We start from the raw sequence: 15,301 nt of genomic DNA, 5'->3' as shown, positions 1-15,301 counted from the left end.
ATAAACCGTTTCAATTTACGGGCATTGAAAAGCCCATAGTAATTCGATTATGGCCGTTTCGAATTACCTACGATTTCGTGCCCATGATAATTTGAATGAATCTAATTAGATTTACTAGGAGGATCCTTATAAATAGAGTTCGAATTGGACTCATTCGAACCACAAATCCAAAACGCTCAGAGAAACCTCAGCCCAAACACTCCAACATTTGATAAATAATGTGATGGGAGATAACTCGGATCGTCTTTATCGTTTGGATGGAGTTGCCCATATTACTGGTATCATCAATGAAGAGGTTGGTGTATACCATTTTTTTTCAAAAATAGTATTAAATATTTTACGTTAATGCTTTTTTGTCTCTTTTAATGATGGTCATTATTACAATTGTTAAACTAAATAGAGTGGTTAGATTGGTGGCTCAATAATCTCTAGAAGTTTGATCGAGCAAGTTCTAATTTGGAAAGTGGTTACAAATAAGTAGAAGAATATAAGTAGTGAAGATAACGTGTAGTGAAACTTAGTTAGAGTAAGACTAGTCAATAAACTTGATGTTGTAATTTGGGTTGTTAGTAAAAATATTTTATTAGTATTAAATTTATTTTTATTCGGCCCAGTTTGATGAATATATAAATTTATTTTGTGTTTGTATCCGTAACATTATTTGGTTGTATTTATGGCATTATTTAGATTAAGATATGCATTAGTTGATATTGTTATATAAATATGTTTTGATGTGGTCGTAAGAGACAATTTGTTATGTTGTTTATATAGCACCACCGATGTATCGGTAGCATGAGACGATAGTAAGGTATGTACTTGGATAAGAGGCTCGTTTTGTACTTGCAGATGGCCGGTTTATACCATCTTACAAGATTGAACGAGACTTGGTTTAGGTTGGATGAGCCGTTGGTGAATGCATTTGTGGAAAGATGGCATCCGGAAACGCACATGTTTCATATGCCGTTCGGAGAGTGCACGATTACAGTGCAGGACGTGGCGTATCAGTTAGGGCTGCCGATCGTTGGACAGTACGTCACTGGATGCCTGATGGAGTTTGAGCGATACATCGAGGGTGGTCGCCCAGTTTGGGTGTGGTTCTAGGAGCTGTTGGGTGTTTTGCCTCCTACGAATTGCATCGACAAGTTTACAATGAGATGCAGTTGGATGCAGGGCACATTCGGAGAGATTCCTGATGGCTCTGACGATGCCACTATTAGGAGATATGCCCGGGCCTATATCGTGATGCTTTTGGGGATTCTGCTATTTGGCAACAAGTCTGGTACTCACCTGCACATTTAATGGATGCCATACGTAGCCAAGCTTAAGGACATGGGTGGGTACAGTTGGGGATTAACTGCTCTGTCATAGTTATAACGGTGCATGTGCCGCGTGGCGAACAGAAACGTTGTGAAGTTAGCTGGTCCATTGTAGCTGCTTCAGTCACGGATCTTCTAACAATTTTCTGGTTTCAAGCCCGCTGGATATGATACTTTTGGCTGGCCTTTGGCCTTGAGGTGATGTTCTATTTATGTGCTATCTTTCTCTTTTATTTTTTGGAGTTATTTTCATTTAGTGATAACGTGTGTTTCGGGTGCAGGTGGTCAGATCACAACCTGACTACGAGTGAGAAGGGACCTCGAGTTGCTCATTGGAGGCTCAGGATAGATCTCCTACAAACTGGGGATGTCACTATTTTGTCAAATCTAAATAGTTAATATCTAATGTCAGCTTGACAACACTGTATATCTAATGATGACGTTTCAAAACTATTTCTATGCACATTACATAGTCAATCCTTTTATTCCAATCACTCATGGCAGGATCTTCGAAATGGAGAATATCAAACCAGTAGTCAAATTCAACCCCAGTCTTGGCATAAGCCGCATTCACCAATAGCCTTCATGCATTCTTGTCCTTAAAGTTTAGGATAAAATTGGCGGCCACATGTCGAATACAAAATGCACGGTAGAAAGCGGGTGCTACCCAACCTCCGTCAGGAGCTTCTAGTGCAGCCTTGATGATACCGTTGTGCCAATCCGGTATCACTAGAAGACCCAACTGCGGAATAATGTGCTGGCAGATATAGGATAGAAAAAATAACCACGACTTAGAATTCTCACCCTCCATAAGTGCAAATGCAACAAGTAGGATGTTGGAATTCTCATTTTGGGCAATTGCAACGAGCAATCTCCCTCTGTATTTAACATACAAGTGGGTCCCGTCAATACTGACCAATGGCTTGCAATGTTGGAAGGCCTCAATACATGGCGAAAATGTCCAAAAAAGTCGGTGAAAATAGGAATGCAACTGATCCACTTGCTCACCACTCGCACAAGACTCGTCCTTAGCACTGCAACACTACCCGGCATCGTCATCTGGACACCTAGTACCCATCACGGCAACTCGTTGTATGACTCATCCTAATTTTCGTAAATTTGTGCCATGGCCTTCTGCTTAGCCAACCAAACCCTCATGTAAGTCGGTCTAAAACCGAAATGTGTCTCTATCACATTCAGAAGTACCTTGATACACACGGCAGCATCAACTCTAACCATTGGCAGTATGAATGTTGAGATCACATAATAATCAAGACTCATGTGATCACTCGATATCAACGTGGTTATACAAGTATGAGGTCAATTGTACCTTTTTATCTCCAAAATACCTCTACGCTGGTGGAGACTGATCCGAATCAACCATGCGCACCGGTTGCCAAATTCCTTACACTTTTCATAGTACTTGCGATAATCAGACTCCACCACTTTGTACTGAACACCGCATCAGATGCTATAAGTCTTCAAGCTTAACACGACCTCCTCTTTATCCTAAAACTGCTGACCAACCTGAAACTTTGCTAGTCCTCCAGCATCTTGTGTGTCTCTGGCACCAAATCCAATAGGTTCACCAGGAACTCCTTGTTATCTCATGGCATCCAAGTCCAAATTTGAAAAGTGCAGGGGTTACTGCTGAGTCCCTGAACTAGACGCAGCACCACCCTCAACTAGATTACTCCCTGCTATGTCATCATCACTATCATTGGCAATTATGTTTGGCTCTACATGGTCATCCTCATCATCATCCCGTAGTACATCGTCTATACCATCCGGTGCTCTACCCTGTAATAAAACCGGTGCCGTATCAGTAATACCTACTTCTCTGTCACCACTGTGGTTTAGATCAGCTGCGAAGGACGGAGAGGCAACCAACATTGCCTTAGGCAGAAGCAGAGCCACGTACAAGCCAAGGGGGCATTGGGCTCCCCCAACTATCAAGTTTTCCTTATAAGTTATGCATAAATTTTTGTTTAGCCCCCTTAAAATTTTTATTTTATTCTTTGTTAATTATAAAGTTTTTTTTGGCCCCTCCCTGAAAATTAATCTAGCTCTGCCCCTGGCCTTAGGCACAATCACAGGCACGGATGAGGAGGCACCACCAGACCTCGAACTAGAACAGGCTGCCGTTGCTGGAGCTTGGGGAGCCCAGTTCGAACCACTTGAGTTGGAGACCACATCTATAAGCTTGGCCAACAGCTCGGGGGGTCTTGACCTCAGAAAACTGCCAACGACAATGGAATAAAACTTCCAAATCTTCGTCACTCCCTATGACGAACAAATCGTACTTCACGTTATCCCATAAAACTGAAATCGAAATTCTATAGGATGATTTCTTAACCCGTTTTACGCCTTGCAACCCCAGTTTTTGGATTATAGAATTCAGGAACTCAGTGAAACTCGTTGAAGGTTTCAAAAAAACACTATGGGGATCCTTATCAGTAAACTTAATTCCAGAACGTATTTTTTTTCTTAATCGACCCTCTATAGTGCACTAATACTAGAAATTTATCCTCATTAGCCATTGTATTTTACTCTCATACAGAATTAATGTTCATGTCATATTTATATGGCCTCACAGTAAATCTAATCAGTCCCATTAAAATATATGAGAACAATATCAGGGTGTAATTCGAAATAGATTGTTTCGAATTACTATGGGCTCATGTGCATGGCTAAATCGAAACAATGTGCTTAGATTTACTAGGATAGCATGCATGCATGCATAAATTAAAACAGATTGATTAGATTTACTAGAACAACCTGTAAAGATGTATAAATCGAACCAGACTTTTTCGATTTAATTATATAGAGAGCTAAATTTAGTCTGACTCATTCAATTTTTAGAGATGTGATTGTGGTGATTCACATGACGTTTTTTATTTTAGGTGATTCGCATAAAATTATTGGACGAATGTTGATTTATTAACGTGAATTATGCTAAAATTTATAATAAATTCAAAATATACTTACAATCAATTAGACTCATTTAAAGTAAAAATAAAAAAAAAAGTAAAAAACCGAGTGTCTAAATTCTTAAATTAAGATACTAAAATGTATACATTATAAAAATTATAAATTCGATAACCGTTAATTCTTATTTTATTTCTTTATAAATCTTCAAACTTTAGAATTTACATAATTTTTTTTTCAGTTGTGACTTAAGGTGTTATAAATAAATTAATGAAACAAATCAAAAGTATTTTGTTCCTAAAATATTTATGGTAATTAAAGATACGTGACTTGATATATCACCGGAGTGATGGGTCACGCATTGATGAGATTGCTTGGCGTGTGGAATAATTCCATATGAATACAATAATGATCACACTACTCTACTCTCTCAATTTTCAGTGATAGTTAATTAAGTCAAGCCCCACTTATATTAGATTGGTGAATGTTATGGTGTTTTTAAAATTGTGCCTAACTTACTAAAAAAGGTAAATAAATAATATTTAATAAATTTTAAATATTTTATTTTTTATTTTAAATATTTTATTTTTTATCTTTAAAAATAAATTAGACAATTTAAATATTATAGTAAAAATCACCATAAAACTCACCTATTAGACATGGACATTTATTAAGAACCAATAAAACTTACTGTTTTGGATATATATGATGTTTATGAATCAAATGGTTAATTTGTATTATTCAAGAAGTCATAATTTTATTATTTTAATAATATATGTTAAGTAAACTGTCTTTTCATATAGCACTCTTAATGTATCTTTAACATATTTGTTAAAAAAATTAAAAATTTTGCATCACTAATAAAATTGAAAAAAGTTCAAGAATTCGTAAAATTTCTTATTTTTTATTAGTATTGTTAACTATTAATTTATTTTTTTAATATAATAATTTAATGATATATTTTAGTCTATATTTTTAAAAATTGTTAATTAACTGATGAACAAAAATAATAAATTATATTAATTTTCTAATGAGGAGTGTTAGAAGGCCAGCAACTTTTGTGTTTTGTAACCATTAATTAGTTATCAATAGTATTTTTAATTGTGTGAGATTAAATTCAATGATGTGGGACTGGAATCATTCAATTTTCTTTTGATAGTTAAATGCTGGCTAGCTACTGGTCTCGAGACTTTCCCTTTTCTAATATTTTATAATAAAGATTTTTAGTAATTTTAGAGGTATGAATTAAGGTATATAAAAAATATCTATTCAAGCAAGAAGGGAGATTTGTTTGATCATACATGATTGTAGTGATAAGCTTCTGTTAATCCATATTCAATCTCTCAAGAATTGCATCGATGTCTTCTTCAGAGGTGGTAGAGATACCAAGAAAAGTAAAAATATCTGCAATTTGTTTAATTTTAGAGATATATTCCTATACAATTAAGCCCTGTTTCTCTCAAGTGCTGTTCGGATCTGAACTTATGCTCTTGATATCATAAAGTGATCTTGAAGAATATGCAGTGTGTGTAAGAAATAAGTGAAAGCTTAGAGAGAAAGAACCATTTGATCATATATTAGTAAAGAAGAAAATGGAAATTGTGTTATTGACCATAGCAAAGTTTAACCTTATAAAGAGCTTACATAGGTTACTCACAATCTTAGAATGAAAACAGAACCAAACAGAATTACTAATAGAATTACCTAACCAGACCACCAAGGCTAACTATATGTAACTAATAATCCTAAATGCTGATTACATTGTTATCTTTATGCATATCCTTGACAATAATGGGAATTAAGCAGAGATCATTTTTTCTTCTTATAGTGATCTTAAACAACTCGGTCATATCAAGTTCCTCATTCTTGATTCCATTGGGAAGCTTCCAATCAAAATGGTAAAGAAGTTGAGCAAGTGGCAACTCCATGTTTGGTGTAGCAAATGCAATCCCGGGACACATTCTTCTTCCACCACCAAATGGAATAAACTCAAAGTTTGTGCCTCTATTATCAATTGAATAATTATTAACAAACCTCTCAGGCTTAAATTCCATGGCATCAACCCAATACCTTGGATCTCTTCCAATTGCCCAAACATTGATAACAATTCTAGAATTGACTGGAATTTGGTACCCTTTGATTTGGCATGGTACTTTGTTCTCTCTTGGAACTAACAACGGCACAGATGGATGTAACCTTAAGGTTTCTTTGATGATAGACTTAAGGTATGTCAATTGGTGCAATTGTGATTCATCCACATACCCTTTGCTACCATAAACTCTTCTAACTTCAGCTTGTGCAGCTTCCATCACTTTTGGTTTCTTTATCATTTCAGCCATTGCCCATTCCACAACTGCTGAGGATGTTTCTCCACCACCAATAAATATGTCCTGCAAATAAATTAAACATAATAAAAGTTTTGCTAACAAACATGTTAAGGAATTAATAATTTTATTAGTATAAAGAAAAAAATTATAAAAAATTAAGTAGTCAAAACTTTTGATGCATAATATATATATATATATATATATATATATATATATATATATATATATATATATAGTTTTATCAAAAAAGAGCTCACTAATCCCAAATAAATGATTTGTTAGTAATTTCTGTTAATCTTTCATAAAAAATTTGATATAAGAACTAATTCATCTAATAAAATAAAATGAAAAAAAATTTACTATTAAGAGACGGGTTGTACTGAAATTGTTAAATCAATGGAATTGAGCTCTTATAAATTGTACTTGTAATAAGGGATTCAGAAATTTTAATATGGAGGGGCTGAATTTTAGATAATTTTTTTCATTCTATAAAAATAATTAACATAAAATTATCAGAGTTAATTTTTTAAAAGATTTATGAAAATATATATATAATTATAAATTTTTTTCGTAATTTTATTTTTAATATTATTATAAAATTATAAAATACCAATAGGTTATAGCATGTTTAGCTAACAATTATCATATATCTTATTAATTTAAATTAATTCTTTTAAAATTTTAAAAAATTTGAAAATTAATTATAAATTATTAATTGTTTGAAAGACACAGTACTTTTATAGAATACAAGATATAAGATATCAGTATACAATTTTTTCTTTTAACAATGTAAATTTAGAAAAAAAATGAATATTTTTTATAAAAAAAGAATATCTAAAATACATAATGTGATTACTAAAATATAACTACGTAAATCATTATTAATATAATAATATAAATGTTAAATATGTTAATATAAAAAAATAAATAATTTTTTCTAAATAAATATAAAAATTATTATATAAAAACTAATTTAAAAAATATAAAGACTTGAAGGTATAATATTAAAATAATTAAATAAAAAATATTAATAAATTAAATCTAAAGGTTTTATTTGTTTTATTATATCCACTTTAACCACAATTTTTCACAATTAAATCTAAAGGTTTTATGATCACTCTTGTAAAAATTTAAGAAAATAAATACCGGCAAAATTTTCTGAACACGTGACTTGTTTAGGTTCACAAAAAATAATTAATAAATTAATAATAATTGTCTTGATTAGACTAACCTGGATGACTGCTTTAATGTTATCATCAGTTAAAGGATATTCAGAATCCTTTTGTTGAAACTTGAGAAGAACATCAACTAAATCTTCACTGCCTTCTTCTTCTTTACATTTGCCACTTTTTCGATTTCTATGATCATCTATGATGTCTTGCAATACTTTATCAGATTTTTTGTGCAGTTCTTTAAGTTTAGTCTTGTATCTACTCATCAATTCAAGCAGTACTCTAATTGAAGGATACAGATCAGCAATATAATTTTCTCCTGCTATTTGTAATGCTTTTTCAAAAGATGATATAAAAACTTCCTGCAAGTAACTATATTTTTTACCTATATTGTCAAATAAAAAATACAATTATTAAATAACAAATATGTTAAAGTTATATGTAATGAGATGTAAAATCCTGATAGAATTATCATAGTAAAAATTAATTATTATATTAAAAGAGTCTAAAATCTTACAACATTATTTATTTGTTAATTTTTAGGGTAAAGTATATTTTTTATCTTTAAAATTTGATAAAAATTTTAAAAATATTCTTAAATTTTATCTTCTTTTTTTTTTTTAATTTTGTCTTAAAAATTTATTATTTGCATATTAAATATATCTTTGATGGTTAATTTTTCAAAAAATTTAAGATCAATTCAACAATAATTTCATAAGAACAACCCTCAACATAAACAAATCAAGCATCATTTTGATGCATTATTATTAGATTGGTCTTAAATTTTTTGAAAATTTAGCCGTTTATGATATATTTGATGCAAATAAAAAATTTTTCGAACAAAATTAAAATAAAATAAAACTTAAAAATATTTTTAAAATGTGTCAAATTTTAGAAACAAAAAGTATATTTTACCCTAATTTTTAATATAAGACTTTTTTTTAATATTCCTCTTATGAGACTCCTAACATGTATAGTATATTTTTAAGAGTAAATATTAAAAAAATATTAAAAAATTATCACCACAAAAATTAACTATTATGATGAAAGAATCTAAGATCTTATAAATTTATTTTTAATATATAGTGGCTTCCCTAGGATTTTTTTACCATGATATTCTTGACAATACACTAATAATAATAATAATAATAATAATAATAATAATAATAATAATAATAAATGTAAAAAAAAGTATTTGCGCTGTGAATAAATTTCTTTTTACCAAATGCTATTCTAGCCGAGATTCCATAGGTCATTGATAAAATCTTGTGAGAGAGATTGAAAATGGAGCCTTGACTTTGAGATATTGCTTTGACCAACTCTAAAGCCTCTGCTTCTCTTATGCGCCTAAAAGATTGAACACGCTTTACTGTTAATAACTCCATGGTGCATATCTTTCGTACATGCCTCCAATACTCTCCATAGGGGGCAAAAACAATGTCTGTTCCATTGTAATTCAAGACTCTTGCAAAGAGAACGTTTGGCCTATCACAAAAGTTGAGATCTTGAGTCTTCAAAATCTCTTGTGCCATTTCAGGTGATGTAACTATGATGTGGGACACTTCTCCTAGTTTAAGGTGCATTAAGGGTCCATATTTAGATGCTAAGTTTCTTAGGCATTCATGGGGCGGCATTGATCCTACAAGGTTGTGCATGTTTCCTATGATGGGTAGTTTTCTTGGTCCTGGGGGTAAATTGGTAATATCCTTGGAAGAACTAAATTTCTTAATGGCTATTTTCAATAGCATAAAGAGAAAGAGGAAGGTGGTGAAGATAGAGATAAGGTTTTGAAGATCCATGATGATATGCATGGTAGAAGGTTGTATTTGCGTACCATTATATAATAAATTATAAAGTATATAGGTAGACAATGAAAATAGTAAAGAATGTGAATAATGAATATATCGAATATTTAATTTATGGTGAATACTATCCTACCTTCTCTAAAATAACATGTAAGTTATCCTCTTTAATGTGTCATATTTTAATTTGGTGTTTATTTTAACCTGAGTTAGAAGAAGAAAATGGAACACCCAATAAGACGGTGATACTTAGGAGGCACATTGACAACGACAAAGGAGTGGAAACAAGTAAAGTATACGCAATTAGAGAGAGTTGAAGTACCTTTTTTGGAAGAATGATTTGGGAAGAGAAAATAAGACATCCAATGAGACGGTGATTCTTGGGAGGCATAATGACGATGACGAAGGAGTGAAGAGGAGTAAACACAATTAGAGAGAGTTAGAGTACATTTTCTAGAACAATGATTTAGGAAGAGAAAACAAAACACCAATGCGACGGTGATGCTTGAGAGTCGCAATGACGACGAAAGAGTGGAGAAGGTAACTCAGGTTAAAATAATCACCCAATTAAAATATGACACATCAGAGAGGGTAACTTACATGCTACTTTAGAGATGGTAGAATAGTATTTATCTTAATTTATTAAGTGTGTAAATGATTATCTTAATATTAAGATTTAGGTAGATAATTTGAAGATGTAGTATATTTTTGTTTTATTGAATTAATTTTAGAATCAATTGTTCATATTATTCACAAAAATTATTATTTATTTAACAAAATCTATAAATTAATAAATTAATAACTATGATATGTTGCTTAATAATAATTGATTATAAGTTGTCATTTACGAAAACAACAACTTAGTAAGGGTGCATCAACACTAACAAAAACTCAAGTAGTTTAGATGATTCAGCAATTGACCAAATAGCTCAAATTTAACGGTTGGAATAATTAGTTAATTTTAAATATAATAAATACATCAATATAGATGTTATATATATATAATTATGAATATTAAATTAAATAATTTTTTTAGTATTACCGTTAGATTATATATATATACTCTGGTCCAACAATATTAAATTGTATAAACTTTAGTTCCAGATTAATAATTAAGTAGATTTAATTCAATTTTAAAAATTAATTTAAAAAATAAGTGGATGAAATTTTTATTTATAAGCACTTTAAAAATGATATTTTTAAGCGATATAAAATTTAAGGTAATTCACATTAATAAACCAACATTCGTTCAATTTGATGTGAATCACCCAAAATGAAAAACGTAACGTGAATCACTCCAATTATATCTCTATACAAATCGAATTAACTAGAAGTCCAGACTAGATTTAACTTTCTATATAAATCAAAACAGTCTGGTTCGATTTACACATATTTGCATGCTGTTCTAGTAAATCTAATCACCATGTTTCGATTTATACATGCATGTATGCTATTCTAGTAAATCTAAGCACCCTGTTTCGATTTAGCCTTGGACGTTTGTCCATAATAATTCAAAACAAACCTTCAATTTACGAGCATTGGAAAGCCCATAGTAATTCGGTTATGGCTGTTTCGAATTACCCACGGTTTCGTGCCCATGATAATTTGAATGAATCTAATTAGATTTACTAGGAGGATTCTTATAAATAGAGTTTGAATTGGACTCATTCGAACTACGAATCCAAAACGCTCAGAGAAGCCTTAGCCCAAACACTCCAACATTTGATAAATAACGTGATGGGAGATAACTCAGATCGTCTTTATCATTTGGACAGAGTTGCTCATATTGCTGGTATATATATCATCAATAAAAAGGTTGGTGTATACAATTTTTTTTTTCAAAAATAGTATTAAATGTTTTACGTTAATGCTTTTTTGTCTCTTTTAATGTTGGTCATTATTACAATTGTTAAACTAAATAGAGTGGTTAGATTAGTCGCTTGATAATCTCTAGAAGTTTGACCGAGCAAGTTCTAATTTGGATAGTAGTTACAAATAAGTAGAAAAATATGAGTAGTGAAGATAATGTGTAGTGAAACTTAGTTAGAGTAAGACTAGCCAATGGACTTGATGTTGTGATTTGGGTTGTTAGTAAAAATATTTATTAGTATTAAACTTATTTTTATTCGGCCAGTTTGATGAATATATAAATTTATTGTGTGTTTGTACTCGTAACATTATTTGGTTGTATTTATGGCATTATTTAGATTAAGATATATATTAGTTGATATTGTTATGTAAATATGTTTTGATGTGGTCGTAAGAGACAATTTGTTATGTTGTTTATGTAGCCCCACCGATGTATCGGTAGCATGAGATGATAGTAAGGTATGTACCTGGATGAGAGGATCGTTTTGTACTTGTAGATGGCCGATTTATATCATCTTACGAGGCTGAACGAAACTTGATTTAAGTTGGATGAGCCGTTGGTGAATGCATTCGTGAAAAGATGGCATCCGGAAACGCACATGTTTCATATGCCGTTCGGAGAGTGCACGATTACAGTGCAGGACGTGGTGTATCAGTTAGGGCTGCCGATCGTTGGACAGTACGTCACTGGATGCCTGATGGAGTTTGAGCGATACATCGAGGGTGGTCGCCCAGTTTGGGTGTGGTTCTAGGAGCTGTTGGGTGTTTTGCCTCCTACGAATTGCATCGACAAGTTTACAATGAGATGCAGTTGGATGCAGGACACATTCGGAGAGATTCCTGATGGCGCTGACGACGCCACTATTAGGAGATATGTCCGGGCCTATATCGTGATGCTTTTGGGGACTCTGCTATTTGGTGACAAGTCCGGTACTCACCTGCACATTCAATGGCTGCCATACGTAGCCAAGCTTGAGGACATGAATGGGTACAGTTGGGGATTAACTATTCTGTCATAGTTATAATGGTGCATGTGCCGTGTGGCAAACAGAAACGTTGTGAAGTTAGCTGGTTCATTACAGCTGCTTCAGTCATGGATCTTCTAACAGTTTTCTGGTTTCAGACCCGCAGGATATGATACTTTTGGCTGGCCTTTGGCCTTGAGGTGATGTTCTATTTATGTGCTATCTTTCTCTTTTATTATTTGGAGTTATTTTCATTTAGTGATAACATGTGTTTGGGGTGCAGGTGGTCAGGTCACAACCTAACTGCGAGTGAGAAGAGACCTCGAGTTGCTCATTGGAGGCTTAGGATAGATCTCCTACAGATTAGGGATGTCACTATTTGTCAAATCTAAATAGTTAATATCTAATGTCAGCTTGGCAACACTGTATATCTAATGATGAAGTTTCAAAACTATTTCTATGCACATTACATAGTCAATCCTTTTAGCCCAATCATTCATGGCAGGATCTTCGGAATGGAGAATATCAAACCAGTAGTCAAATTCAACCTCAGTCTTGGCATAAGCCGCATTTACCAAAAGTCTTCGTGCATCCTTGCCCTTAAAGTTTATAGAAAAATTGGCGGCCACATGTCGAATACAGAATGCACGGTAGTATGAAGTCTATTGTACCATTTTACCTCCAAAAACCTCTACGCTGGCGAAGACTGATCCGAATAAACCATGCGCACCCGTTGCCAAATTCCTTACACTTCCCGTAGTACTTGCGATAATCAGACTCCACCACTTTGTACTGAACACCGCGTCGGATGTTATAAGTCTTCACGCTTAACACGGCCTCTTCTTTATCCTAAAACTGCTAACCAACCTGAAACTTCACTAGTCCTCCAGCATCTTGTGTGTCTCTGGCACTAAATTCAAAAGGTTCCCCAGGAACCCCCTGCTATCTCATAGCATCCAAGTCTAAATTTGAAAAGTGCAGGGGATACTGCTTAGTCCCTGAACTAGACGCTGCACCACCCTCAACTGGATTACTCCCTGCTATGTCATCATCACTCTCATTGGAAATTATGTTTGGCTCCACATCGTCATCCTCATCATCATCCCATAGTACATCGTCTATGCCATCCTCACTAGCCATTTTGTTTTACTCTCATACATAATTAACGTTCATATCATATTTATATAGGTTGTCCTTACAATAAATCTAATCGTCAGTCCCATTAGAATATATAAGGACAATATCAGGGTGTAATTCGAAATAGATTGTTTCGAATTACTATGGGCTCACATGCATGGCTAAATCGAAACAGTGTGCTTAGATTTATTAGGATAACATGCATGCATGCATAAATTGAAACATATTGATTAGATTTACTAGGACATCATGTAAAGATGTATAAATCGAACCAAACTTTTTCAATTTAATTATATAGAGAACTAAATCTAGTTTGACTTGTTCGATTTGTATAGAAATGTGATTGGGATGATACACATGATATTTTTTATTTTAGGTGATTCACGTAAAATTATTGGACGAATGTTGATTTATTAATGTGAATTATCCACTACTAGAAAACTAGTTATTACAGACGGATATTTTCGACGGATTTTATCCCACTGAAATACAGACAGAATTTCAGAGGGATTTTTTTGTCAGAAAACAAAAAAAATAGATTAGGATAAATTACAGACGAAAAAGAGAATCCATCGATAATTCCGTTGAAAAAATTAATTTTTTTCTGTGAGAAATGGTTACAGACGAATTTTCCATCTGTAATTAAATGGACAAAAAATTGCATTTTATTAAGTTATTACAGACGGATTTTCCGTCTGTAATTTAAAAGTTTCCGTCAGAAAATATATTGAAATTAGGGTTGTTACTGATAACTCCTCCATTCAATCACGATCCTTCTACTTCTACACACTCATTTCCTCCAAATGCTCCGTCAGCGCCGCCTCTCAGCCTTGCAATGCCGTCGCACCGAACCTCCATTGTACTGAGCTTCTGTTGCACCGAAGCTCTGTTGCATACAGGACCAGTGCACACACCTCCTCATCCCTCTCAACAAGTGCCGCCAGGCCGAGTTCTACCTTCCATGGAAGTGCGAGAACGAGCGTCACTCCTACGAGAAGTGCCAGTACGAGCTCCTCATGGAGCGCATGTTCAGATGCAGAAGATCAAGGAACGAGCCTCCCTTAATCACTCTCAATCCAAGGGCGCTGCCTTTCCCGTCATCTCTAAAATCGCCAATGCCTGATTCATTCCAGGTTTCTGCTTCTCCAAGTAGAAGGATCGTGATTGAATGGAGGAGTTATCAGTAACAACCCTAATTTCAATATATTTTCTGACGGAAACTTTTAAATTACAGACGGAAAATCCGTCTGTAATAACTTAATAAAATGCAATTTTTTGTCCATTTAATTACAGATGAAAAATCCGTCTGTAACCATTTCTCACAGAAAAAAATTAATTTTTTCGACGGAATTATCGATGGATTCTCTTTTCCGTCTGTAATTTATCCTAATCTATTTTTTTTGTTTTCTGACAAAAAAATCCCTCTGAAATTCTGTCTGTATTTCAGTGGGATAAAATCCGTCGGAAATATCCGTCTGTAATAACTAGTTTTCTAGTAGTGAATATTATTGACTAACTGATGAATAAAAATAATTAATTATGTTAATTTTTTAATATTTCATAATGAAGGTATTTAGTGATTTTAGCTATATAAAAAATATCTATTCAAGCAAGAAGGGAGATTTGTTTAATCATACATGATTGTAGTGATAAGCATCTGTTAATCCATATTCAATCTCTCAAGATTGCATCGATGTCTTCTTTAGAGGTGGCAGAGATACCAAAAAAAGTAAAAGTATCTGCAACTTGTTTAATCTTGGAGATATATTCCTATGCAATTAAGCC

At 33.0% G+C, this 15,301-nt stretch overlaps 2 protein-coding genes across 2 annotated transcripts; both read right to left on the bottom strand.

Moving 5' to 3' along the window:
• Positions 1 to 1,899: 1,899 nt before the first annotated feature.
• Positions 1,900 to 3,209, bottom strand: LOC148550131 (uncharacterized). The gene is made up of 4 exons (XM_088493382.1): positions 2,965 to 3,209; positions 2,844 to 2,880; positions 2,647 to 2,768; positions 1,900 to 2,194 (listed from the first exon to the last, which is right to left on the bottom strand). The coding sequence occupies exons 1-4, from the start codon at positions 3,207 to 3,209 to the stop codon at positions 1,900 to 1,902; spliced, it is 699 nt and encodes a 232-aa protein (XP_088349508.1).
• A 2,612-nt stretch (positions 3,210 to 5,821) lies between these two features.
• On the bottom strand, positions 5,822 to 9,551 carry LOC110264772 (cytochrome P450 71D10-like). The gene is made up of 3 exons (XM_088494061.1): positions 8,966 to 9,551; positions 7,803 to 8,128; positions 5,822 to 6,634 (listed from the first exon to the last, which is right to left on the bottom strand). Exons 1-3 carry the CDS (start codon positions 9,540 to 9,542, stop codon positions 5,990 to 5,992), a joined length of 1,548 nt encoding a protein of 515 aa, XP_088350187.1. The 5' UTR covers positions 9,543 to 9,551; the 3' UTR covers positions 5,822 to 5,989.
• Positions 9,552 to 15,301: the final 5,750 nt, after the last annotated feature.

Source organism: Arachis ipaensis, chromosome B7, assembly GCF_059453495.1.
Source record: "Arachis ipaensis isolate K30076 ecotype BB chromosome B7, ASM5945349v1, whole genome shotgun sequence".
Classification (NCBI taxonomy): Eukaryota; Viridiplantae; Streptophyta; class Magnoliopsida; order Fabales; family Fabaceae; genus Arachis; species Arachis ipaensis.
This window is presented reverse-complemented; position numbering and strand designations above follow the sequence as displayed.

Excerpts from the sequence above, each read along its gene's own strand:
- LOC110264772 (XM_088494061.1), bottom strand. The coding sequence starts at position 9,542 with ATGGATCTTCAAAACCTTATCTCTATCTTCACCACCTTCCTCTTTCTC. Across the intron at positions 8,129-8,965 it reads CTCGGCTAGAATAGCATTTG|GTAAAAAATATAGTTACTTG; the intron begins GTAAAAAGAAAT and ends TTGACAATATAG. Across the intron at positions 6,635-7,802 it reads ACATTAAAGCAGTCATCCAG|GACATATTTATTGGTGGTGG; the intron begins GTTAGTCTAATC and ends ATTTATTTGCAG.
- LOC148550131 (XM_088493382.1), bottom strand. The coding sequence starts at position 3,209 with ATGTTGGTTGCCTCTCCGTCCTTCGCAGCTGATCTAAACCACAGTGGT. Across the intron at positions 2,881-2,964 it reads TCTAGTTCAGGGACTCAGCA|AGACACACAAGATGCTGGAG; the intron begins GTAACCCCTGCA and ends ATTTGGTGCCAG. Across the intron at positions 2,769-2,843 it reads GAGGACTAGCAAAGTTTCAG|TACAAAGTGGTGGAGTCTGA; the intron begins GTTGGTCAGCAG and ends TGCGGTGTTCAG.